General features: G+C 37.0%; 2 protein-coding genes across 4 annotated transcripts in view; one reads left to right on the forward strand and one right to left on the reverse strand.

Moving 5' to 3' along the window:
* Positions 1-268: 268 nt before the first annotated feature.
* On the reverse strand, positions 269-3,967 carry adma (adrenomedullin a). Of its 2 annotated transcripts, XM_057337147.1 has the most exons (4): positions 2,775-3,967; positions 2,211-2,326; positions 2,006-2,119; positions 270-1,828 (listed from the first exon to the last, which is right to left on the reverse strand). In XM_057337147.1, the coding sequence occupies exons 2-4, from the start codon at positions 2,312-2,314 to the stop codon at positions 1,531-1,533; spliced, it is 516 nt and encodes a 171-aa protein (XP_057193130.1). In that variant the 5' UTR covers positions 2,315-2,326; positions 2,775-3,967; the 3' UTR covers positions 270-1,530. The 2 variants fall into 2 exon arrangements, with proteins under 2 accessions (XP_057193140.1, XP_057193130.1); XM_057337157.1 differs by lacking the exon at positions 2,775-3,967 and having other exon boundaries at positions 269-1,828; positions 2,211-2,764.
* Positions 3,968-4,366: 399 nt separating this feature from the next.
* sbf2 (SET binding factor 2) overlaps positions 4,367-27,274 on the forward strand; it is a 119,413-nt gene continuing 96,505 nt past the window's right edge. For both annotated transcript variants that reach the window (XM_057333788.1, XM_057333798.1), the window contains exons 1-2: positions 4,367-4,505; positions 12,352-12,437. In XM_057333788.1, the coding sequence (XP_057189771.1) occupies positions 4,451-4,505; positions 12,352-12,437 (141 nt within the window). In that variant the 5' untranslated portion in view covers positions 4,367-4,450. The remainder of the gene's footprint in view (positions 4,506-12,351; positions 12,438-27,274) is intronic.

The following is a 27,274-nucleotide window of genomic DNA, read 5'->3' on the forward strand; positions in this document are numbered from 1 at the left end:
ATTTACAAAAATGAGAAAAACAATAAAGCATAATGAATATTTATATGAGACTTCTGTCTCATATCTGTCATACTGCCATGTTGGTTGGAACTGCACCCAAGTTTTTCACTTACTGTTGCACTTCTGTATATGGTTGAGGGACAATAAAGGGATTTGATTTGATATTTTCATTCAATTTTTATTATTTTATGTTATTATTAGTAGTAGTATTATTTTCTTTTTTTGCAGTACGTTTGTTTTCTGTTTTCCAGGTTTATTATATTAAGGCACTGTGGGTAAAAGTGCATTTCTGAAGTTCCTTCCCATTAAGACAGGAATGCTAATTATGTGTTTAAGAGGATTGTACCTCTCACTCTGCCCGGGCCAGCACTACAAAGCTCTTTGCCCTACATCCTGCAAAGCCACCCCGCAGAGCTCCAATTAAACACAGTCCTGCTCCATACTTTCAAAATACAGAATTCCAGTAGCTCATCATACTATGGAACTGCATGCAGTGGGAAGGTATGGAAGACAGAAACAAGGAATGCACTTGGCACCCGTCCATCCCACGGGGTCTTTAACATGTAATAACCCAGACCAGGTGTTGATCATCTGTCTGTCCACTGGCCAACCTGAAGAAAGAACAATGGAAACTCTTTCCTTTTATTATCTGCACGTCCTGTGGAAGAAATAACAGGACTGGAAGACGTTTGTTTTGTATGCAAAGGTTTATTAAATGACAATGTTACTCCATTTCACACACATTCACGCCAATAAAATAAATCTCATTTACAAATATATAATTGCATTACAAGTTATCCTATAACCACAGCTCAAGACATTCTCGACACAAAGTAATAATATATATCAATATATAGCACTACCTTCAATGCCCTTATTTTTCCTTTACAAAAATAATCTCTGTAAGTAGAATAAACTAATATAAAACAATTAAATAATAATATCTTTGACCGCTTTCTTCAAATATACATATACTTGGAATAAAAAATAACATTGATTGCACATTTCTTTATACAAATAATAATAATAACAACAAGTTCAAGTAAGTTAGAGTACAATCCTTATGGACTGGCACAGACAATTCATATAATCTAAGGTTTACAGTGTCCGCTAATGTGATTCCAAGCTTCTCTAAAAGTCTTTATGTATTCCCTTCTAGAATCATGAATCTGAATTTCTTCCCTGTTGAAGTCCAAAGTCTCTTCTGAACACGCAGTTATTAAAAGGGCCATTTAAATCCCACAAACTGGTTCACCAGGAGGGCAGTCCATTTGTCCCGAGAGAAGAGGTTCTGCTTTATCCCTGAGGCCAGGTCCACTTTGCCTCCATATCCAAGGTACACTGATTCATCTACTGCGCTCCATCGCCATATCTCCATCTGCACTGTGCTTGCTCCTCAGAGGACAGCCTTCAGCATACAAGACTGCTCTCCCAACCCCTATGCTTGGAAAAGAATGTGCCGGAGGACTCTTGGCAGGAGTCTGAGGCATGTGTAGAATCTCTGTCGCCGCGTCCCCCGTGCGCTCCCGCTCAAGTCCATTTGAGCAGCGCTTCCAGCTTGTCCAGCCGTGAGCTGCTCCACACCGGCCGCAGCCTTCTGCCCTCCTGTCGCAGGCTTATTACTTTCTCTGGAACTGATCTTCGCCTTCTGCCGTAACCCAGGGGACTGATCTTCTCCGGGGGCGCGTTCCCAATCTTGAGCCTGTTGTTGAGATCATGGACGCGGTGAGCCAGCACATGCACCGTGCAGGTGCCAAGCGAGCAGCCCGGTCTCCTGGACTGGTTGATGGAATTCTTGGAGCGTTTCGTCCTCACGCTGATGTCAGTGCTGGAGAGGCAGAGAGGGAAAGAAGATATTAATCCCCGAGCAGCGGCATGAGACTTACAAATCACAGCCTTCGTTTATTTTAATCTTCCTTGATTGACAAGTTTGATACATTTTGCTTAGCTGGAGAACAATGACATAATATGAAGTATATTTTAGGGGAACCTGACGTTTTCGTACCTGGAATGTGGCATCATGCTGTCCTTGACCTCGTCCGGTCTGACGAATTGGCTGTTTTTTAAAGTCCCCAGTGCAGCCAGACTCAAATCCCTTTTTGATCTCTGCGGCCAGACACTAATGATCAACAAGAGGAATGGTGTTCGTTAGAAACGTATAAACCAATGCGAAACATGACAAAACTGTGAAATCTACGCATTGGGCTTACCTTCTTTTCAAAACTTGTCCCAGGTCATACTTCGCACTGTTCACGCTCGGTGCAACGGTGGCCAGCAGGCAACAGCAGAAGGCGGTATGCAGAATCAGATGCATCTTGACTGAAACCTTTAGGGAAGAAGTAAAGCATCTGTTAGATATGCATTTAGTCAGAAAGCTGATGTGAAACGTCCAATCGCAATGCCAGCCATGCTTTGCTTTTGCTTGCTCAAGAGTCCAAAAGCCAAGCTATTTACGCTCATCAAACATTTATTTACAATGTCAAGCCGAGGTCAGACTTTCTATTACTGAGTTAAGTTACAACTATGTTTCAGGCCCCTGGTGTGCAGTAAACGGGGCAAAGATGCATAAAACAGTAGTCTACAAGAAGTGGTGTCTCCTATAAAGCACCACATCAGTTTGTCATTTACATGGGTAACATTTTTTTGCCTAAAAACACTTTCCAGGTTTTTTACTGTTCTTACATACCAGTACAGTTAACTGCATGCATTAGCCTTGACCTTAAAAGACACTAAATGAAAAACAAACAGAAACACAATGCACTAGTAATACATACCTGTAGAGAAGTACAATTCACTTGGATTAGAGTTTTCCTGTGTGTAAAATAATCCAAAGGCTTTCACTTGCAGGTAATGCTGAAATGCAGCTGTGAAACTCTTCTAATAGTCTGAGTCTCCACAGCAGGCGTGAGGGCATTTATACTGGATGGAGATGGGAGGGGCCCACTGACAGACACACTCTCACATCCCAGTCCCCCCACAGCAAGCCTGCATACACTCCCTTTCAGACGTATCACCCAATAAGATGTGTAAAAAAAGATAGAGAAAACGAAACTGAAAATTTTGATTAAATACTTCTGGGAAAGGCTGGCAACTGCCAAGCTGGGAAATTCTTTGTCATTATTTTGCATCATATTGATCGTGCTGATTTACACCTGTCTGTTTTTGTCCATGTAAGGATTGAAGAGTGCTTATTCTTGGATATGTCAGCAGAGGTAACAGTGTACCGTGAAATTTTGGGGCGAATGCCAAATGGCCTTCACCTAGTGAAATGTTTGCATGTAGAGTAGATCAAAAGAAAACTCATTTGATCATGAAATCCTGTCTTTCTGTTTTAATTTTTTTTTCTAATATTACTGGAGTAAAATGTAAATTAACATAAGAGAACACAGTAGCAGACAACAATTCGTATATTCAATAATTCGAACAATACATAACAATGTAATCAATAATTTATCCTTATATGGAGAGTCGAGGATTGCACAATCATGAAAACAATGACACCATTGAGTTGTTTGCTTCTCGGTCCATATATGGAAAATATTGTTTGCTAAACTGATATGTCATGACCATCAGAAAGACTACTGATATTTGATCAGTTATGATGAGGGTAACTGGATAGGTCGGTTTTAAGTCTCTCTCTCTCTCTCTGTGTCTCTGTCTAAATTTCAGGTGTGCTATAGTGCCAATGAGTCACTGGGGAACACTGAAGTCAATGAGTGTTCACTTAAAGTGGCAATTTCACACTGGCATTTACAACTGAAACATTCCTCATTTTTTCCATACTACAGGGTACCATGCCAATTCCCAATTGTGTGATCCAAACAGGATGTTATGCTTGCATGTTTTTAGATATGACTACAAGGTAACACACACCCTGGTGTTCTTTAAACATTTAAAAAAGTATTGTGGAGTACAATGTAAAAATAGTTATATAAGTTTATAAAAGCTTATAAAAAAATTATATGCTATGTTTGCCTTTAACAAATGCATGTAAATGGCAATATTAATACTAACTATCTTTCAAAGCTAAGAAAAAAATGTGTTGCTCTTGTTATTATCATTATTACACTTATTGCAATTATTACTATTAATACAAATTATCTAACAGCTTTAAAGGTATTCCGATTGGCTACTTTAAAATCACGTTCAAGTATTCGTGTAAAAAACGTTAAACTGTATATGAAGCATAATACAAAATAAAAAGAATTCCTTCATTTTGTCCCAGCATAAGAAAAATCTTTACGAATTTTTATTCACGTCAAATGTGAAGATATTTCACGACGTGGTCATTCTGTACAGAGTTTGGAAGTGAACGCGCGACCCACGCCCATGCACCGACAGCTGCCAGTCCGCGCATGCGCACTGGCTCACTCTGTGTCAAACATGGCTGTGCTTTTGAAGAAAGAATAATGCTGAATTGTGTTGCAGAATTTCGCCAAAAGAGGAAATCATGGCACGACTGGCTGATTATTTCACAGTTGTGGGATACGATCATGATAAATCCGGTAAGATGCTGTGCGGATGTGAAGAATGCTGTGATTTATTCAGGTCGTCACTGCTGTTGTGTTAGCAAACTACTGCAATACAATAGTGCTGCTGTGTTTAAAGAGATTAAAGGGGTTGCTTTCACTTTTTTTCACGTGCAGATATTGTAGACGGTATAGGAGTTTTGCAGTCAATTTTTGGAGAGTTGCTGTCACGTCAGTGTTTAACGTAACGTTATCAGTGGGATTTTAAAAGGAACGCTGGCTTTGATGGTGTGGTCTTTTTGCTTTTGTTGTAAACATGTTTATATTACAGTTTTTTATCTATCAAAATGATTTTGTGTGATATGTGTGAGTTCTAAGATATTTTAACGGGTCGTTCTCAGTACACACCCACTGTATATCTAAACGTGTAGATGTAAACAATAGGAAAGAAAATAAAGCGCGAGAGACTCACGGTTACTTGTAACATTGTATTACGACGACATTGATTTACAAACCACGCGCATTGATCTCTTAATAGACTGTTTTGCAGTATTGATTTCCACAGTTAGCCGTGAGGTTTGGGTCAGTTGTGAACTGGTTCGGATGCTTTGTGTGTGCGTGTCTTCCTGTGTTGTGGAAAGCGGATGCAGAGGAAACGGGACTAACGTGTCCATTGCTCTCATTTACTGCACATTATCATGTTTACGTCCATAAGTGGTGAAGGAGTGAAATGGGTCACCTGGCAACCCCCTCCTATGAACCGTTGCCTATGCGAGAAGTAATGTTTAATATCACATCAGTTTCTACTGATGTAATAATGACGATGAAACTTGGAATTTAGACCCATGAATGGGAGAAGAGAGCATATTTGGTATTTTGCTTGGATCTGATAAACTTTACATGTATATATTTCGCAGACACTTTTATCCAATCCAATTACAGTACATACAAAATATTTCCTGGGATGAACCCATTACATTTCCACAGGGCCGGCCCAAGCCTTTACGGGGCCCTAAGCAGAATTTTATTTAGGGGTCCCCCTGTGCCCCCAATACAATCGACTGTTGTCAATGTTTGATGTTTGAATGTTTGCACGCACACTTTAAATCTAACACACCTAATTCTATTAGTTGTAGCTTTGTTTGGGATGTAGGCATGTCATTAAAACAAAAACACATTGCATTACAACCTTGCATTACAAGTGTATTGTGATTGCCAAAACATTTGAAAATTTAATTACTTCCAAGTGTACGTGAGCTGTCCCTTTAAATTTTAAGCACAGACCATACAAATGTAGTGGAATTTATTGTTCAATGCATTTAACTATTTGCAAAGATTTTATTTTTAAAAAATTGTTTTGTATTTATTTAAAACACAACCTAAAAAAAAACTTTTAAAGCCAAACAGCCATTGAGGAAGATTTAATTTGAATTAGTTGTATTTAGTTTATTTACTTGAAATTAATTTACAATATGCATACAATTATTCTTTACCTTATTTCAAATAAAACGCTGAATTGACAGATAATTATAAATTACATGAACGTACGAATTACGTAAATTTTTCATATGATTCAGCATTTTGTCGTTTGCATCAGTGAATACTGTCTGATGTTCAACATTTCTATCGTTAAACACTAAACATTTACATTCATGCATTTGGCAGACGCTTTTATCCAAAGCGACTTACATTGCATTATATTATACATTTTGTTTCTGACTATATGTGCAATCCCCTGGGATCGAACCCGTGATCTTGGCATTGCTAGTGCCATGCTCTAATCACTGAGCCACAGGAAAGCTGCAGTTGTCAAATATTTAATGTTTTTAGTCACTTACAGTATGTCGTGTGTTGCACAGCACTCTTTCAACTTTAAAATGAAGCGTCTTGCTGAACAGCTGAAGACGTGACAGTATCTCCGTCTTCTTTGATTTGATTGGTCACTGCTCGGCTCTGTAACCAGTAACACCCGTCTCCTTTCATTTGATTGGCCACCTCACTTATTTTGATATTGAAATGTTGCGTTTAGTCAGATATTTCACAAATTTTGACAAACACTGAAAAAATAGTGGGTACGGCCCTACGTGAGAACATGGATGTGTGTCGTGAATATATCACAAAAAAGCTGTAATTGCATGTGCTCTCGGGGCCCCCAAGTGGCAGGGAGGCCCTAAGCAGCCGCTTAGTTCGCTTATAGGGAGGGCCGGCTCTGCATTTCCATTTATAACCCAATGTTCTACTTATTGAGCTACAGGAACACTGCAAAGTGTTTGGAGCTTGCAAAGTCATGTGTTCAATAGTGACCGCACATGGACTGATCAAATGTTAAAAAAACAACCGGTACATTTTCCTAATATTTCTCTTTTTATAAAATAAATCCATATGTGCTGAGAGATTAAAAGGCAGAATGCCTCAGTTGGGCACAGTCATTTATAGAGACATGAGTCCTATAAATCCTATTTCAGTGATATCGGTCAGGTAATAAGGACACTTCATCTAAGATAGTCCGTATAAAAACGTTTCCAGCGCCTTTACCATACAGCCGGTTAGCTTTGTAAGTGTCAGCCCAACTTAAAGCATTACCAGTGTCCTTCTGTTCACTGATAGGACATCTGTGTGTGATTCGGATGATTCTTGGTCTTTGCGATATATCAAAATGACTGAGGGCTTTCTTTCAATAATTCAGCCGCTTGTGCATCAGATAAACTTGGCTTTCTTTTAGGTTGTATACTGTCGCCTCTGTCGCTAGTGGCAAATGCTGATATGAATAGATAACCAGCTTCCCCCCCCCCCCCTTTAAACATATACAAGTTGCCAACGCATAAAAGTCCGTCTTGTGCAGGGTAACTCAGTGTTCTTGGCATCTGTGGGGGGGGTAACGAATGAAGAGGCAACTCACATTCTTAATTTAGAGGGTGTTTCTTTGAGCGCTTTTCTTTGAAGCTTTGTCAGATCATTGAGTTGCTTTTCACCTGCATACAAAGTTATAGTGTTTGTAACCATTTGGAGAGAGTCGATTATTTCTCCATGCCTCGTTCCACGGTTTAGTATATTCTTATGTTCCAGCCCATTTGTCTAATATAAATTAGACTTACTATATTTTTGCAGGAGCAAACATTTAAAACCACATTTGAATTTCGTTTTCCTTAATACTGCACAAACTGTCAAGTATTTTACTGTTATGGGTTGTAAATGCACTACGGATAGTAATTTGCCAAATAAAACCAAAAAACTTGATTGCTTGTGCCACATTGTAAATCCACTAAAATAAGATAAAATAGCAACAAAAGCCTTGCGTTTTGTTTTGCTGGACAAGATCCTGAATTGATTAAAACCTGCTTGCTGATAAATGAATTACATAATGTAAGTAAAACCTGGTGTGGGACACTAAATATATTATGAGCAAAACAGGATGATTTCAAGTGTTTCCATATGCAGATTTTTCTTCCGTCTGTGTTTTTTGCTTGGCAGCTTTAAGCCCTTGAGAATGGAGGCATGTAATGATAGATTTGATAGATTTATCATAAATCTTCCAGTTTCTGATGAGTTTGTCCATGTGTTGTAGTTCTGAAACAATTTAGATTGTGCTGTTACTGGATAGTAATCTTTTCTTGGCTTTTCAGGTTTAAATAATTGGACGGCTGTAGTGTCTAAATATGATTTTTCAAGACACGGCTTCTTTCCAGAACGTTCCACAGGAATATGATACACATACACTTTTAAGGAAGATTCTGACACATGTTCAGTTTCCTTTATGAAGTTTGAAATGTTTAGGTGTTGTGGCTTAAATGTTCAACATGATGCATACTAATATTAAATATTTATATAACTTATGGAACTAATTAGCGAAATCATGAACACATTGTAAGGTTATTCTGTGTCAAATCAACTAAATTTCTGGTTTCAATATTATTTGTTCTTCAGACATTCCTCTTTAAATACAATGCATATCAGCTGCTAAGTGAGCCACATTTGGTTTTTGACCAGTGTGAAAAGTACAGTTCTACAATTTGACGTGCACCTTAACATTTCAACATCTCTGTTTGTTGAGAACCATAATATAAAAAAATATAAGGATCTAATGAAACAAGGATTGCTAAAGCCCTCTAGATTCAAGAGATTCTTCTATTAGACCTACCAATCTCTGTCTAAAAATAAAATAATATAGCTCTTATCTGTAGTTATATTAAAGTCATACTTTTTTCACCCCCTGTAATTTGGTTCAAAATGAGGTCATTCCATTATGGTGAAAACAGTCATTTTGGCCCCCTAAACAAATTAGCTTGTAAATGTTCATCCATTGCATTTCATATTTTGACTTTCTTCATCATTTTTATTTCTCCAGAACCTCACAAAATGGTCCTTTAGTTTAATGAAAATCTAGCTTTTAAATACAGACTTTCCTTATTTATTTATTTTCCATCCCATCATTTAAAAAAAGCTTGATTTCTGTTCTTTCATCGTAGAACTATGTTCATATGGCTCTGCTGTATTTTTCACAATCTACAGCAGTTTTCTTTTCGTCATTCTTTTAGTCTATTTATTAATTAATTATATTTGCTTTCATTTTCATGGCAAAAAACACAAATATTAACATTAATGCTGTTTAAAGCATGCCTGCTATGAAATGTTTTGAGGACAGTGTAAAACTAAATTGGGAGAGCACAAACATGATTGAAGTTTATTACTCATAATCTTCATTTTCGAATGGATAGTAAATCCATTTCATGGATAGTAGGAAAAAAAGGTGGAGAAATTAATTGGAATGGTGTCACTTTCTCTTTGCTTTTTGGGCCGGATCCCATTTATTTGCCATTCGATGTCAAATGATTATCATGCAAACAAAATTCTGGAAACGGTTTCTTCCACGTTACTTTACAATAGAATAATAAAGATGATTGATTGTTGTCAGATGAATTTCCTGCACTGTTGTTAAACATCACTCTTTGTCCATCACAGTCAGATGAACTGCTGTGTTGATATCTTGGGTTGATCATGTCTAATCCACTGATAACATGTATCTTGAGGGGGTCACATCTCTGTAACGTGTTGGCTATATATATAGAGCGCACGACAAAGGAGTAGAATAACAAAGGGTATCTTTAATAAATCCACAAGAAAAGCCAGGAACAAAACAACAATAAGCAACAAAGAACTGAGGAACAGACAGGGCTTAAATACAGATGGGAACATAATTAGGATGAACAGAAACTGGTGCAAGACTAATGAACTAATGATCATCACAATAACACAGAATACAAAACCAACTGTGACAATCTGTCAGTTATAATATCTGGAATGGGAAGAACTAAACAACCACCAGCCCAACTAACTGACATCACTGACCTTCATTTATTTATTTTATTGTCTTTTTGAGCAATTGTAGTTGTACGTTGTAATGCGATCTTCAATCCAATTCTGAAGGTATTTTACTTTGGTGAACTTTGGAAATGCTTCGGGTGGTGTCATGGGTGACTTCAGACAGCCAAAATAAATTATACTCATGACATTTTGATAGGTGTTGTATTCGTTGCTGGCGCATCAACTTTTTGGAAAACCATATGAGTTACATATCGCTCTCACAGTTTATTTTTTTCACTCGTACAGCCATCCGGTGTACTGGCACATTTGGATGTCTTTACGTCACAAATTTGCTAGTCATACCCTTTACCATGCAAATGATACAATTTTCTTTGCATATCTTGTTTTTGGAAAGCAGTGTGAAGGCCAATTGTGGGATGATGCTGGCGTTTCTGGAAAAACACTCACTTGTTTTCAATAGCAAAATATTCGCTTTACATAACTGATTTTGTGCAGGACTCAAGCTGCATTAAACTAGATATCAGACAGAGGATTTTTCCAAAGCTTGTCCAGGATGAGACACGGTTTGAAGGATCTGGATCTCCCCGGTGCACACGTGTGATGACTGAGTCAGTTCAGGTCAGTGGCAGTGCGTAGTGGTGATGCAAAGAGTCCCCAACACAGTGATTTATATCAAAATGACTGGGCAGATAAATGAAATAAAGTTTCCAGTGAAAAAGAACAGGGATGAGAAATCTGGGGTTTTAATTGCAGACATTTTTGCGTAATCTTATTATATGAGGAAATGGTTTTTAATAACTGAATGATTTTAATACATTTTTAATATAATTTTTAATATTTGAAAATATATAGTTCTAATTGACATTAGAAACTTTAGCATTATCACATTATTGTATCACATATCGCATAACACAGTATTTAGTTTTGTTATTTTTCTTCAATATCGTACGGCCCTACCTTTGAAGCGCTCATGGCAAACACAATAAGCTTTGTAGGACAAGCATCACTTTGAGTTTCCTCATAAACGGCCGTAATCTCTTTAAGAGTTGTTTTTAGAAATGTGTCAGACATCAGTTTTGGAAGTTGAGTCATCGTTTGGTCATTCTTCCAACATGTAGCATCACACCTCCTGACATGTCTGGATGTGATGTTCTTTGCTGTTTTCAGGTCATTTCAGGTGATTTTACCCAGCTATCCGAGATTGATGTTTGTGCCCAAGACTATTGCTTAAGGAGACTTAAATATGTTCTAACAAGAGATATGGACAGAAAATACCCTCTGACAGTGTTTCTCACAGGTTGTTATTGAACATGGGGGCTTCAGATTGTCCGTTTCTGTTCTGTTGTGGAGTTCAGAGTTGGGACTCGGCAGTCACATTTAATGTTATGTGTCATCCAGTGATGTACGGTGAGGAAATATGAACCAGTCAGATTGAAATGTTCTGGAATGTGAGGATATTATAAGTGTTGATTTGTTATGAAACAGATTTCTGTTACACTGAGTTTATATACACCTGACTAGCCCCGTAGTGTCTTTGCGGTGTTGTCCAACCCTGCCACAAAGACAAGCTACTTATTATTGTTTTTATGTTATTGTGTTAATAAGAGAAAATGCAACGTCTGTGTCAAAGAAATGTAGATCTGAACACAATGCAAAAACATTTGCTTATCCTCATTGCATTTCAAACCTGTATGACATTCTTTCATCCATACAACAGTGAAGAAGTTTCACACATTTGTGTGAATAACATTTTTTTGTGATTCGAGATCTGTCTCACATCAGATCTAAATGAGCATTTGGCAAGAGCAATGTGTCTATATGGGTGTTTATCATTTGATATGTCATTTTGTCCAAAAGTGTTATTACACCTGCTATTTTAAGCCTTTTACCTATCATTAACAATGTACTGTTACAAAGGTTTTCTCCAAACTCGCTTTGTGATATTCTGGATACCCTGTTTTCTTTAAAAACTCAGTGATCCCAGAAAAAAATATAAAGAATGATATGTAGCTCTGACTGAGTATTTAATAAAGTCTTTATCCACGTCCATAAGCTATGAAGCCTTCAAGTTGCTACTAAATCAGAAAGCTGTTAACACTTCAAACTTTTAGTCGTAATTCCACTAAAATGTATTAAATTCCATAGTGCTGGTTGTCGGCCTGTACCAGTTTTATTTGTTTCATTTGGGAGCAGTACCAGTGCAGTACGACATTTACACTTGTAAACATTAATTGCTGAAACCATTTTGGACCTGTGCACACATTGCTTTCTTTGTCAACAATAAAGAGGCCAGGAAGGATGGTTTTTGGATCCTAAAAAGACCAGAAGGAATGTATGAAGATTGTCTGTTCCACTTAGAATATCTGGAATTATGATCATGTAATACATTTTTTTTATAGTCAAGATTGTCCTGATATGCCCCACAGCACTGCTTCTTTCAAAATGTTAATAAGAAAGATTAGAAGTTGACTAGTTCCACTTTTTAACTGTTACTTTACACACCACGTTTAAGAATTTGTCCATCTTAGTAAATTCAGTTTTGTTCTGTTTTTTTTTATAGGCTCTGGGGAAGGATGTGGAAAAATCATTCAGCGCTTCCCCAAAAAGGATTGGGATGGCACCGCGTTTCCTCAGGGCGTGGAAATGGTAAGCAGACTCTTTTTATATCTCAGTTTGCCTTTTGCCATTGGTCAAATTTTCTCATCTGACTTTATGCGTACCTGACTTAAGTAGCTACCAGAATAAAATATGACAGAATATGGATTTGGTTATATCTTGATGTGGCAAACTTTTTGGGTTAAAAAAGTTGTTAAGCAATTATGGAACAAAATATCCGTGTTGCAAATTGTTTAATTATCTTGCCAAGATTCACAACGGTAAGCTTATAAAATGATTTATAAGCTGTCCGGTCGGAACAGAATAGGTTGGTTGTTCGACACACTTAAAGATAAGTCAGCTGTAAGTTTAAATGTTTCAAACATAACATTTTTGTTTATTTTTTTACGTAAATAAAAAAGTAAAAAAGGTGGTGATAGACAGGCAAACGTTATAAATTGCAGCTCTATTAAAATTGTCTTTTCAATGACATTCTCTTGTTTTTAATAAAAGTTAAATCAGTAAATGCATTTGGCCGTGTCTTTAAAAACTCGTTCTCATAATGGAATTTCCTTTTGTCAACAAATTCATAATCGTTGTTTATTTAAAGGTTAATCCCAGATGCCCCCATTTACTCTAATTGGACACTTCCAAGCCCATGTCCTATCCATGAGGAAAGAATTCCTGTCCCGTCACTGACGCTCAGTTCAAGTGTCTTTGCTTTTTTTGAATGTCGTGCGATTTTGTGCCGTCTCTGTCGTGATTTATCCAATTAAAGGTAAACACAAATCACTGAAGCCCAACACCAAATATTTGCTTATCTGAGGTTGAGAAGAACATCCTGTGATTCTTCAGAGTGACAGTAGCATTAAAGTCATCTTGAGTTCAGAAGCTATCAAAGTCAAGCTCAGGCTGGTGGGCCTGTATGGATATTCGTTCGGTTTGTTTATTAAGACAAATATGTCATTATTGACCTTGGCATGAAATCAAAAGACTGTTACACTGGTCTGCACATGTAATTGATCTCATTTAAATTGGTCTTATTGCCTCGCTGTCCTCAGTTGGCCGTGTGAGCATGTGGGCCAAACAAAGTTCAGCTTATAGTTTATAGCAGTTTGAAACCTATGAATTTTCACAACATGGCAGACAAAATTTTGCTATTTAAGACAGAATTTGTACATTTTAAAAATATTTTTGTTTGTGAGTCTTATACCGTGTCTTCACCGGATGCAGCGCGCCGCAAAATTTAAAATGATTATGGGTTCTAATGCGTTCTATTGTCTTTTGTCGCGTCGCGTCCGGTGTAGACTCGGTGTTTGTGTAGATTTATATTGTATAGTTTGTCACAGTGCTGTTCAATGGTTAATGGCGATTAATCGTATCCAGAATAAGAGTTTGGGTTTATAGAAATATATGTCTGTGCACTGTCCATATTTATTTTGTTTTTATAAACACATACACATGTATATTTAGGAAGCACCTTCATGTAAATCTTTATATTTTTCCTTAATATGTATGTGTATGTGTTTATACATACAAAATTAATATGTACAGTACACAGACATATATTATCAGTGTTGTGCAAGTTACTTCCAAACTGTAATACATTACAGATTACTTGTTACTGTTATTTCAAAGTAATCCCTTACCTTACAATATTACTGTCTCAGAATTGTAATACGTTACATGACTCCTGTATTACTTTTGAGTTACTTTCACCAAAATAACTACTGAAGTAGAACTTAACATTCTAAAATAAGTCTTTGTATTTTTGTATTTTCAAAATACTTTTTGCCAATCAACCTCTTTAGACTGCTGATTTCTTGAATTAACTAGGCTATACACAAATAAATACAAAAAATACTAGATTAAATGCATTTAAATTCAAAATACTATTACAAAATAATAGTATTTCAAATGGATGTATTTGAATACACTGCCCATCCGTGCAGTCTAATAAGGAGGTTGATTGGCAAAAAGTATTTCAGTTTGAAAATACAAAAATTAAACAAAAAAAGATTAAACACATTTAAATACAAAATACAATTAATTTTTTTCAAAGGTATTTAAATACAAAATAGTCCCATCTCATCACTGAACTAGATTATATAGAATTCTAGCTAGTCATCATGTAAACGTTAGCATACCTTGTCATTGCTGCTGGTCACAGGGATCTTGCTAACTAGCTTCCTGAAAGCAGCCCACTGAACCCTCAAAATCCGCCCAAAAGGAATGAAAACTAGCCCAATTATTTTCCGGTGTCAAATCAAAGTTAACATCTGCCAAAAGACTTTATATTGCTGTATTTACTTATCTGAATGGTTTCCTAGGTATTGTATATATTTTTTGTTCTGTTGAACTCAAAATATGTTTTGGGGGATTTAGGAAAGCAAACAATTCTGGGTCACATTTGACTACCATTATATTTTTGTCTGCTATGGTAGTCAATGATGCCAAAGAATTTTCTTTGTGTTCAACCAAACAAAGAAATTTATACAGGTTTGGAACAACTAGAGGGTGAGTAATCCATAACAGAATTTTCGTTTTTGGGTGGATTGTCCCTTTAAAAAAGATCCCATGTGTGCTCGAAGCCATGCACTGAAATGGACGAGAACCGTGTTTTCTCTTCATAAGACATGCAAAAACTTGCTTAAGAAATAAGCATGGTTAAATGTATTGCATATGTATAATGTGTACAAGAACGTCAATGTTTTAGTTGTTCTAGACTGCGTATGGCGCTGCCCAAAAGTGATATTTGGCAGCCGGAAGAATCAACTGCGTGATTTCTTTCATTGTGCAAGGTGACATGCACCTTACAAAACATTGGTAAAAACATAATTCGGATGCATTGTCTAATACCACCGCTATATTTTCCTCTTTGGTTGAGTTGAGCTCCCGCATCCCTCCCTGTACTGTAGCCTGCCTGTCAGACACGTTCCCCACACTTTTGAGAACGGGCTGGTCCTGGAGTTGCCAGGTATTCATCTGAGTATGATTACACATTAAGAATCTCATCAATTAACATTTATCCTTAGAATATAAATAAACATTTTGGCGGCCGCAGTACATTATGAAAGTAGCCCAAAAACCCGCTCCATAATTTTTCCCGCAACTGCATTTTCAAAATAGCCCAATTGTGCGGGGAAACCGCGACCCTGGCAACACTGGCGCTTACAGGGAACCGGGTGGGGCCAATAGCCCCGGACCTTTCGCTCAGAGACTGAAATCATGCCGCGTTACAATACAAAATAGTTCCACAAGCCAGAGGGAGATGAATGACACCACACGCGTCTATTCACGAACAGGAAATAGATCTTCGGGATTTTTGATTTGTTAATGTCTCTCGGGCAAAAAGTTTGTTGTAAAGCATTACTGAACATGTACCGAGTAAAATATTACTGAAAATTGATTAGTAATGCCTTACACTACTGCGTTACATCAAAAAGTAATGGGTTACTGTAATGCATTACTTTTGTAACGCATTACTCCCAACACTGTATTTTATGAAACACAAACTTTTATTCTGGATGCAATTAATTGTTGGAAAAGCCCTGACTCTGTCATAAAAAATGTCATAAATTCTGTCATCACTCTGTCATAAATTCTGTCATCATTTACTCACCCTCTTGTTATTTCTTGAACAATCACTTTAAGACTCAATGAGGTCATCGGACTCAACCAGACAGCAAAAATCACTGTGTACAACTGGATTTAGAACATCACACATTATTACTTACCATAATTTATTTTTTGCACGGTACATTATGTAAATAATTCAGCAGTTGCCTTTATGTCACTCTGGAGGGTATATTTTGTCATTTGCAGTCAGAAAGTGTTTTTGAAGTTCACTGAAATGTATTTATTTTAGGCACACCCCTCTGTAACTACACTGTAAAAAAATTCAAGTTGTTTCAACTAATTAATATTTAGTAACTAGTTCCACAGAAATTTTACGTTCACTCAAGTGTTACTTGAATTGTTATTTTTTAGTTGGCCCAAACTTGACTCAAATATTAAAAAGTATGCTAGCTCAACTAGTTTAATAGTTCATTCAACTAAAGTTTTTAATTAGTTTAATATTTGAAAACATACAGCAAAGATTCTGTCTATCTTTTTTAGTCTATCTAAGTATTGACCCCACGTTTTATCTGTTACTTCAATTAATTTTTATTATTTGATAATTTTAACTAGAAAAACCTGTGGAACTTATAAATAATTACACATTGGTGTAAAAATAGAGTTAATTGTGTCTTTCAGTCACAAAAAGTAAACCACACAAATAAACCAAAAAAATCATACAACACGCCAAAATTACATTTAAAACCTTCATTATACAGATTTAAACATTGCGTGTTATTAATTAGCAGGGTGAAAGACTTCGTTCCCTTGACTAAAATGTAATTTCCGTCAGACATACAAAGTAAACACTTAGGCCTATATCTTAACTAAAAGCTTTACTTTCCCTCGGACGCATACCATATAACACACCCTTACATATATCTTCACAAAAACATAGAATATTTGCGTCTTTGTCAATTAATTTAATCTAAAATTAACATTTATTTACTGCCGCTTACCTGACGTGAACTTGAGAAAACGGCTGCCCGACTTGTGTGAAACCGGCGGAAAGTGACTCCGGCACTTATGTGCGGATTGATCCCGAATGAGCAGTGATCCTTCCGACTAAAAACATCTTAAATTCAATAGCATATACACTCTCACAAACGTACACACACATATGTTCTCCTAAATATTAATCTAAATATATATATTCAGAAGAAGGTTTATTTCAATTGTGGTATGTTGGGGACTATTTCTCCATCCGCTCCTTCAGACTAAAGGTAGAGAACAAATAAAAGTTATGAAACTTAACTTTGCCCTCAGTCAAAACGATTTTCCCAGGGCAAAAATAACATTATTATGGTCATTTTACTGCGCAGCGCATAAAATATACAGTATAGCTGTCTTAAGTCCATATGGACTAGATTTGTCTTAATTAGTTCAGCCAACATTTGCCATTCTGAATGTTGACTGGATTTGAAAATAACCATTAATTTAATGTTTTTCAAATATATTTATGCTAACTTAAAATAATATGTCTTCCTAACTAAGCCCGAACATGAATATTGGTTCTTCTTGGTCCTTCTAACATTGAATTAATTGCCGTTTTTACAGTGTAGGTGAATGCCAGCATTGATTAGATTATGTATTGACAGGTTTAGAGATTTTGGGTTTGTAGACCTCCCTTAGCTGCACCTGATTTGATATGACCTCACATAAGTGTAATATACACCGGATCTTCCAGCAGGTGGATGATGCTCTGGTCAGCCAACAGGTTACACAATCTAGGTCAATCCTGGGCTTGAATGTTGTTTTCAGTAAATTCTTTCTAATGAGTAAGAGGACCTTGTCTCTTTTTCCACTGTAGGGATCATTATCAGGCCCGGATTAAGAATTCAGGGGCCCCTGGGCACAAGTGTCTTGTAGACCCCCCCCCACATACATAAACATATTCATTTTTCTAAGAATAAAAGGGCAGACTTTGTCAATGATTATACTATAAGAGTAATTTGTCCATTTGTTCAACTTTATTTGTGTAACAAGCACTTCGCGACTCACGTTCTTATGTAAGCGTGTAATGGTAAACGGCATTAACGAATATTAGTTATACTGTTACGAGTCTGTGTAAGTAAACATTTTGCAATGTATGTAAAAGCACTCTGGATTTTCTAATAACTTAGGCTAAAAGTCGGTAAATTAAGGCAGATAGACCTGATCAACATCAATATAAAATTAATTATTGGCGAAGACACACCAAATACATGTAAAAAAACTCTTACCTTTTTAAGATTTTAAAGACAACCGTGAGGGTATTCTAACTTAACCTATATCTTATATTCACAACAAAGCCGTTCTCATTTACATCTTTTCAGTTTCTATAAAAAGCGGCGATTTTGGCTATATTCTTTCACACAGCCTCTGTCATGGTAACCATGTGCATATTTATAGACGAAATGGGTTCATGTTTACACATTCAAACAGTCGATAACAGTGACAGGTTGTTGGAAATGCTGTTTTGTACTCATTTCATTCAGGAGTCACCTGTGGAATGTGCTGCTTCTTCCTGCCGCTCAATGAGACGATCCCTGCGCGGGGAAAGAGAGACCTTGCGCTCGCGGGGGACATTTTCCCACTGAAAGCTAAAGTTTATCGGAAAGTCGCTTGATTTATCGCATTGTGCTTCTGAACAAAAGCTGCTAAAGGACTTGTAAAAGTTACTAAATCAAGAGACAGACTTGCGTACGTTAGAAACACGGTTTTGTGTGCGCACTTGCGTGTGTGCGGCCAGAGAAGCACACGGCAGAATGAATATAGCGAAAACATTTTCTCCCCCTTTCTTGGGCCCCAAGCACGCATGCGCCCCTGGGCCTGTGCCCATAATGCCCATTGGATAATCCGGCCCTGATCATTATTGTTTTGTCTAACAGTAGAATTGGATTTTCTTTTATTTCCATTAGTTTGAAATACGCTGTAGTTACATCATTTGGTACAACAGCGTGTAACCTTTGCCTTTGGGGCTTGAATATCTCAAGGTTTGAAGTTATAGACATTTATATAGGTACATTCTGTTTTTTTTTTGCATAAGACGCATAAAACACTTTCACATCTCTTTGAACATCGCAGGATCAGTGCAGTGCATACGGTGGGCGATTTGTAGTGTAAAAATAGTCCAGTATGTCATTGCTGGTTAGTCATTGGGTGTGCCAGTATTCCCAGCGTGGATGTTTTGCTGGTCCTCAGGAAACATGGCTTGAATTCATCTACTCACCATCATCACAGAAGCATTTAGTAACATGTGGAGCCCCCCCCACCCCATTTAGGCAGTCTGCTCTGTCAGGTCACTCAGACATGTCAGTGTGTGCAGATGTTCTTACTGAGCACTGTCTTCAATGTGCTGCTTTGCTTTTGACATCTTTCTGGTGTTTTATTGATTTAGTAGATTTATGTTATGCAGGGTTATGTGCTTTTGTGTGCCGATGCATGGTCTTGACACATATGTGCTGTTAATTGCACAAATGTGTTGAATGTTTACATAACGATTTTCTTAATAATTTATGCCAGATTGAGTGACGGATCCTTTTATGTTGGAAAATTCTGCATATTTGTCAAATTGCATAGATCCCTCATTCATTTTGGTTGTGGGTCTCATAAAAGCTCATTGCTGGGGGTTGTGTGTCCCCAGCCTCTCCAAGCACACTTTGAGGTCATAATGAAATAGCTCCAGTCCAGTCTTTGTAGTTTTATTGAATCTGAAGTTTTTAACATACCCGTCAGCCAATTTGGATTTTCGTCCCGGTATGTAAATTGTTTTTATTTATAGATTTGCATTTGCAGGGTGTTGTGTACAGAACAGATGGGGAAAACGACATCCTTCACTACAACAACCCCCAGCGAACTAAATAACTGCAGATGAGGAATGTTCCAAATGTAAAACGCACTGAAAAACACCCCACCGTGTTTACTGCGCTTGTTCCAAAGGTGTTTTCAATTTTGGAGGATGTTTGCCAGCTATTCTCCTTGCGTGCTGTTTTAACCTCATGTCGAATCAGGGTTCAGCTCTCTTGGTGTAAATGCTGTCATATAGTACTTGGATGAAGTTGACCCACTGTCAGCAGCAAGGTTATTTTAGTTTACTAAAATTAAAACTTTGAAAACATTTCTGTTCATTGAAATCAAATAAAATATTGACCTAAAAATTATGGGGAAAAACTTAACTAAAGGAAATATTGAAATGTTGCCTCAAGCCTAAATTGAAATAAGTTGAAAGCACTAAAATTATAATAATAGACATAAATTAAAATAAAACTAAAATAGAAATGAATTAATATTATATAGCAACATAAAAAATAAACAAATAAATAATAAAATGACAAAAGCATATATCAAAATGGCTAAAACTTTAACTAAAATTAACATAAAAATCTACAAATTAGGGATGTAACGATTCACTCAGCTCACTATGCGATGCGATTTACGATTCTAATCTCACGATGCGATTTATTCACGATTTACTCACGATTTATTTTTACAAAATGAGTTGAAACAAATTAGAAATGAACAACTTCCCTTGCATTATTTCTTAAATGCTTCACATTTCTTTGTATAATAAAATTGTTTTATTTCAAATAACAAAACTAAACTGAAATTTTATAACAAATTAATAATAGAAAAAGTCTCTTTAATATAAACAAACTAATACTGTCTGTGCTTTTCTTGGATTTTTTGCATTTAAGAAATATCAGCATGTCCACGTTAAGGTTTGCAGTGAACATGGCGGCCCCTGCTGTTCAAAAAAAATATTGCGATTCAGTTCAAACCTCAACCGATTTGAATCGTCACACATTATAATCGATTTTCAACCGGCTCACGGTGAATCGTTACATCCCTACTACAAATACAAGCTAATTTAAAATATTAATAAAACTAAAATCAAACTATAATAACTCTGCTCAGCAGCACAGCGATGATGACAGATTAAATCTATACCAACCTATAACATCTAACGTTGGTATCAAGAGATCAGGCAGGCGGCACATAAAGATCAATGAAATTTGGCTTGAGAAGTTATTAGTCTCGCACGGTTAAGATGCAGATGTTCTATGATTTTCTCTTAATCGATTAAAGGCATTATAAAAGTAGATTGAGATTCAAGACCCACGCAAGAGACATGTTTTTGTGTTTTTCGGTGACAAACGTGATGGGTCAATCAGTGGTATCTGTGTAAATTCATAGTCACTTTATGGATTTATTTTCAAGCATAATTCTTACAACCCATAGTTTTAAATTATTAGACAAATTTAATATGTTCAACAAGCTTACAAGGAGTCTTCGGGTGTGCCAAAAAGCATTTGGATGCATTTAATTAAAAAATAAATGTATTAATGAAATTTCATGGGTTAACAAAATACAAGATCAAACCAAGTAATTGACCCAATCGCAAACCCCCCCCCCCCCTTCGTTCCTGTTGCTATGTCCGACAAGCTTTCGGTATCAGCCATGCGCTCCCAGTGTAAATTTGTGCACTCTCTGGGGAAAAAGTGAAGAATTTCTGCAAAAATGACACACTGATTTCAGACAGGAAGGTCTGCAATATGCATTCAAGGGATACATTCAGCATTTGAGATAACTGTAACAATAATTATACCTATATTTGTGTACACACCGGCAGACGATAACGTTACGTTAATTCTAAGCTCACGGGATGCAGTAGGCTACTACTGTCACACAAATGGATGTATAGCTAACCTAAATTTGGTGTATTAAGTGTTTATATTTACTCCGAAATTTGTAGTAATGACAATTCTAGAGAGAGAGTAACTTCAGGCAGAGTTTTGGTCGGCCATGATCCTTCTTTATGAAAAGGAAAGTAAAATTAAATATTAGTTCAGTACAGAAAAGAATAACAGTCCATCAGTGTCTTAATCTGTGTTAAATACAACAAACACAGTACAGCTGTTGCTTTACGACTTCATTACTGAAAACGTCTTTCCTTTAAAATATCACTAATGATGCTCTCTGAAGGCTGAAGGTGCTCTCATCACATCACAGGGACCCAAAGCATATCTTGCCAGCTTGCTCATACTTGTAATATGTAAGTAATAGATCAATAAGTAGTGTATTCCGCCTTAAAACACCACTTCCCGAACGCTTCCGTCTGTAAGTCGTACATTAATGATTTCAACAATATCGTGTCTCGTATCTGTATTGGTATAGTTGTGATGTGAACTCCGCTATTCTCCTTCATTTAGAAAGAATTATTTTTATAAGTTATAACTTAGTTATCGTTTATCGTTATAGTGTGAACGTCCATTAAAGCTGGGGATAAATTTTTCTGTTTACTATTGCAATAATTCAAAAGCAATTTTTTCATATAAATCATCAAAGCTCTTCTACGGCAGGTTTGTCGGACTGGTTTGTTTGTCGGACGAAATGGCGGTCAGTCACGGGGGGACATAATATCGATGTTACGATTGGTCAATCAAACTGATTGCGAAGGGTCAATTGTTGGATTTAAAATGATTTTGTAGCTTTTATATCCAAGCACACTCAACTTGGCTTTACAAGTCATTTCAACGTACTATTTTAAGTTTGGGCCAGTAGTGAGTTGATGTAACTTGAAATTAAGTTGATAAAACTTTAAAAACAAGTTGTAATTGCTTATCTTATATTATTGCATTTAAAGCGGTAGCTAACCTAAAAACAAAAAATCTTTCATAATTTACTCAGCCTCTTGTCATTTTAAACCTGTATGACTTACTTTCTGCTGCAAAACACAAAAGAAGATATTTTGAAGAATGTTAGTAACCAAAAACCGTTGGTCTCCATTAACTTCTATTGTATGGACACAAAACCAATGTCAATGGGGACCAACGGTTTACACTTAGCAACGTTTTTCAAAATATCTTCTGTTAAATAAAGTTGTACATGTATGAAATGACAAGAGGGTTAGCAAAGGTTGACAGAATTTTCATTTTTAGGTAAACTTTCTTTTTAAATAATGTAAAAAAAAGTGGATTGTACCTAAAAATTTAGTTTAGCAACTTGTGATGATAAATATGGATCCAAATGTGAAAAGTATCTTTCTTAAAATAAATAAAGCAGTGTCTTTGCCATGATCACCGTCAAAACATTCTAAAATGTTTACAAGTTCGTCGCAAATCTTTTGTTCCAGCTTGAACTTGGACCATTAAAAAAGGCACATTTTCGTTCTTCACAAATAGTAAAGGAATGAAAGCAATTCTAACATGTTATTTTACTTTGATCTTAGTGTTGTGTATTTTGGAGTTTATAAATGATTACTTATTAAAATATTGATGGAATATACCAGCTTGAGTTTTGTCTCCCACATGTTTGTCTTTCACACAGACATGTAGTTGGAGTCTGGAGCTATATTAGTCCCTATATAAGAGCTGGAGAGTCACGTACATTCCTCTGAGCCTCAAGTTCAATGCTGAATGTCAGGGTCACGTCATTACAGGCAACCACATTGTGGCCTCGTAATATTGTCTAATCATGCTTGACATCTTGAAAACAGATGTTGTGTTTTATTCTACTTAGAAAATTTTATAGTACATAGTCATGTTGTGTTAGATATTTGTCCTCATGTTGTTTTAACAACAGTATTTTATCAATCAAGGTTCACAATGAATTTATGTATTTAGCACGTTCCACTTTAGTTGTGGGGACTATTGGATTTGTTGAAATGTTCAACAGGAAATAAAGCAGGTCTTGTAATATTTAGTTTTCCAAGCTCTGGTTCATGATCAGCTTTCACTAACCATTTATAAAATTTAACACATTTCTCGTTCTCTGAAGTAATTTATCTGTAATGGGTCAGTTCGATTGACTTCTGATGGTCACATGTTTATAGTGTTTTTTAAAATGCCAAGCAGATTGGATGTCGGGATGCTTTAGATGAGACCTTTTAACACGCATCTGACAAACAAGCATTGAATGTATGCTCGTACATACCAGTGTGGATGTCCTGTGGTCAGGTGCATCCCAGAGACGTCCTGTAAAGGAGATGACCTTTGATACTAATCCAGTACAGTTTTTTGGGGGGGGGGTCTTTTTTACTTTTTATCCATAGGACAGTGGAGGCAGACAGGAACATGAGGGTATAGATGGGGTGTGGAATCGGGACATGACCCGGATCGAACTCGAACCCGGATCCCAGTGAGCCAACAGCTCATGTATATGTGTCTGGAGCGCTAACCACTGGGCTACGACTAATACAGTACAGTTGAAATAAACGGTAGATGTGCGCTCTGCTTTGGGTTTTAAGAGATTCTAGGATTGGTGTCAATAAGTTGATTTGTGTTGTGGATATGACAATGAACTGTTTTTGTCACTGTAATGTCAAAGTGTTCCCCTTTAATGTGGCAAATGTTTGGCAAATGTTTGACCTTTAGTCACAGTCTTGTGCTTATTCATTTGTTTTGCTGAAACCAAAACAGGTTTAATTTACAGTAATACGATAGTGATTGTTCTTGTAGCAAACCGGGCTTAAAATAAACAATAGACAAGTATGTTCCAAACTCTTGGTACTCAACACACAGTGTGTCAGCCACATGCAACTTTATACTGACAGTGTTGCATCCCTTCACCCCACCTCCGAACTGTGTGCAAGCAGTAAAAATCTTTTTGCGTGTTGTACAGAATGATGGGCTGAAATGTTCCTGTCAAACTAACGTTAAGACTCATTCATCTAACCGCGTATAACAGCTCGAGCCATTTGGCAGCCCACAGAGAGCAAGCTACCTTACACAGCATGCTGGGAATTAGACAGAGCCCTGGCACGTCCTGAAGCCAGTTGGCCTTATCACTGCTGGCTGGGATGCTTATTTTATCAGATAAATTGAGATGGCCATCGTAAGTTTGAAAAAAAGACTATACCCTGTTCTTCTTACCTTCTCCCTTTTTAATACAGAGGCAAATAAAATCAGGAATTGATGTTGTTGGAGACACCGGCTTATATTTATTTTGTTTTTCTAAATGTATTAATCATTCTGTATTTTACAAAGAACATGTGTTTGTGGAACGTAAAAAAATCTGCCCGCTTTTTCACACTCATGTCATTCAAAACCTTTATATATGACTCTTTCTTCTGTGGAACACAAATGAAGATATTTTGAGAAATGTCTTGTTGGTTTGTGTCAATACAATGGAAGTCAATGGGGGCCAATGTTGTTTGCTTACTGATATTCTTTGGAATGTCATCTTTCGTGTTCTGCAAAAAAAAGTCTTGCAAGTCTGGAATGACGAGGGTAAGTGAGTGAGTGATGAAAGAGAATGGAGTTACAGAGAATTTGTTTAAGAAAGGAGAGGTTGTTCGAATGGTTTTACTAGATGTGAAATAAGTCTCTGGTGTCCCCAGAGTGTGCATGTGAAGTTTTAGCTCAAAATACCCAGCGGATCATTTATTATAGCATGTTGAAGTTGCCCGTTTTTGGGTGCGTGTAAAAACGCACCGATTTTGCTTGTATTTCTTTAAATGTTAATGAGCTTTTCGTCCCAGCCCCCTCTCTAGAGGAGGGCGGAGTTTCAGGAACTCGTGCTGATGCGTACCGGCCAAAACAAAACATCAAAATGTCAGGAATTGTTAGTGGTGTTCAGCCCTATATGTACGAACCGGAGTCTGACACTGATGGAGAGACACAAGAAGTGACAACCTTAAGAATTGAACAGGACGTTTCCGAATGGTTAGTTGTAATTTTGCAGTTATTGTGAAATTAACGTTCTTCAAGTGATCGATAAGCATTAGCATGGTCCGTCATGATCATGTATAAATCGCTGTGCAGGTGCTCGTGTGGGAATTGCAGTAAAATGACTACAGAGCCAGAGAATAAATGCTGCATGGAGGTCGAGCAGGTATAGTTTAGCGTTACTACAGTTATACTACGCCAGGGGTCTTCAACTACTTTTCTTTCAGGGCCAGATTCCAAAAGTATAAATAGGATGCGGGCCAGATTTTTACCATATTCTCATTTCTTCTGTTATTTATTGCGTTTTGTTTCTTTTATACTGTTTTTGTTGCTGTTACTTATAGGCCATGATTAAAACATGCACACAAATATTGCATCCAGTATTTGTGCCTTTTCATGATATTAAATTAAAAGGGATATTGTCTTGTATTTTATATTCCTTAATGCGTTACTTTACCCAAAAATTGCTACTAATTTACTCACCCATAGTCCTCCAGTACATCGAGATGTGGGTGGCATTGTTTTTTCAAGAAGATATTTCTGAAGATATTTGGTTGAATTAAAGTTAAAACAATAAAAGTAAAAAACGCAAATACATTCAACACAAAAGTAATCCCTGCCCCTTGTGACGTTAAATTAGCGTCTTATAAAGCGAGTCAATTGATCTGTGCAAGAAACTGAACGCTATTATCACATCTTCGGGTGAATACCAATCGCATTCATGCGCCCCACGCACTTATAGGGCAGAGCCTTTGTATAGTGCGAGTACTGGGGGAGATGAACAGCTGTTTTTCGTAAATATAGCCGTTATACATAATGAATGTAGTAATAAAAACAACACCGTTTCCCCCTTATCTGAGACAACCGTTCACGTGGTGTACCCTTCCTACAGTTAGCCTACTTTCAAGGGCACAAAACGCGTTTTAGAACACGACCTATCGCGTGCGCAAACCGATTGCCTGTGGCTGTGCAATGCATTGCTGATTTTAACGTTGTAAATAACATTAAGTTTCTTGGACTGACCGATCAAATCGCTTTATAAGACGTAAAACATTTTGAGCCGCGGGAATTACTTTCGTTTTGAATGTAGCAGCGTTTTGGACTTTTAAAGATGTGGCATCTCAGGAGGACGTGCATTTAAAGCACACCATTCTTAAAGTCTCTCCACTTATTTGAAATGTTAAGGCGGGCCAGGAAAAGATGATTGGCGGGCCGCATTTGGCCCGTGGGCCGCCAGTTGACTAGCCCTGTACTACGCTTTCAACGTTGTTCTATCATGTACTGTCACACTTACTTTATGTATTGTTTATGATAAGCCCGACAGCATGTGAGGGCAGCGTCAATAAATACAGTTAGACGCTGTACTTCTATTGTTAGCAACATTACCAATATAGCGCGATAACAAGCCCATTAAGAGTGGCAATTTTGAAAGACTAATCAGCAACAATATGAGGTGTGATACTTAACGTTACTGCTTCTGCTGGATATGAGGACTATCTACCTATGGTGATGTTGTACTTCACACATGGGACTGTGTCTAAGCAAATAGGGCAGATCGTCACCACTGCTGGGCGGGCTTTGCCGTTGAGTGACGACATTAACGGCAGAATTCAAATCTTTGCT

This window comes from Triplophysa rosa, linkage group LG1, assembly GCF_024868665.1.
Source record: "Triplophysa rosa linkage group LG1, Trosa_1v2, whole genome shotgun sequence".
Lineage (NCBI taxonomy): Eukaryota > Metazoa > Chordata > Actinopteri > Cypriniformes > Nemacheilidae > Triplophysa > Triplophysa rosa.

Bases quoted from the DNA above. Each gene is read 5' to 3' on its own strand.
- adma (XM_057337157.1), bottom strand. From the start codon at position 2,314: ATGCATCTGATTCTGCATACCGCCTTCTGCTGTTGCCTGCTGGCCACC. The intron at 2,120-2,210 runs GTAAGCCCAATG...GTTGATCATTAG, and splicing joins GGACAAGTTTTGAAAAGAAG to TGTCTGGCCGCAGAGATCAA. The intron at 1,829-2,005 runs GTACGAAAACGT...CTGCCTCTCCAG, and splicing joins AGCATGATGCCACATTCCAG to CACTGACATCAGCGTGAGGA.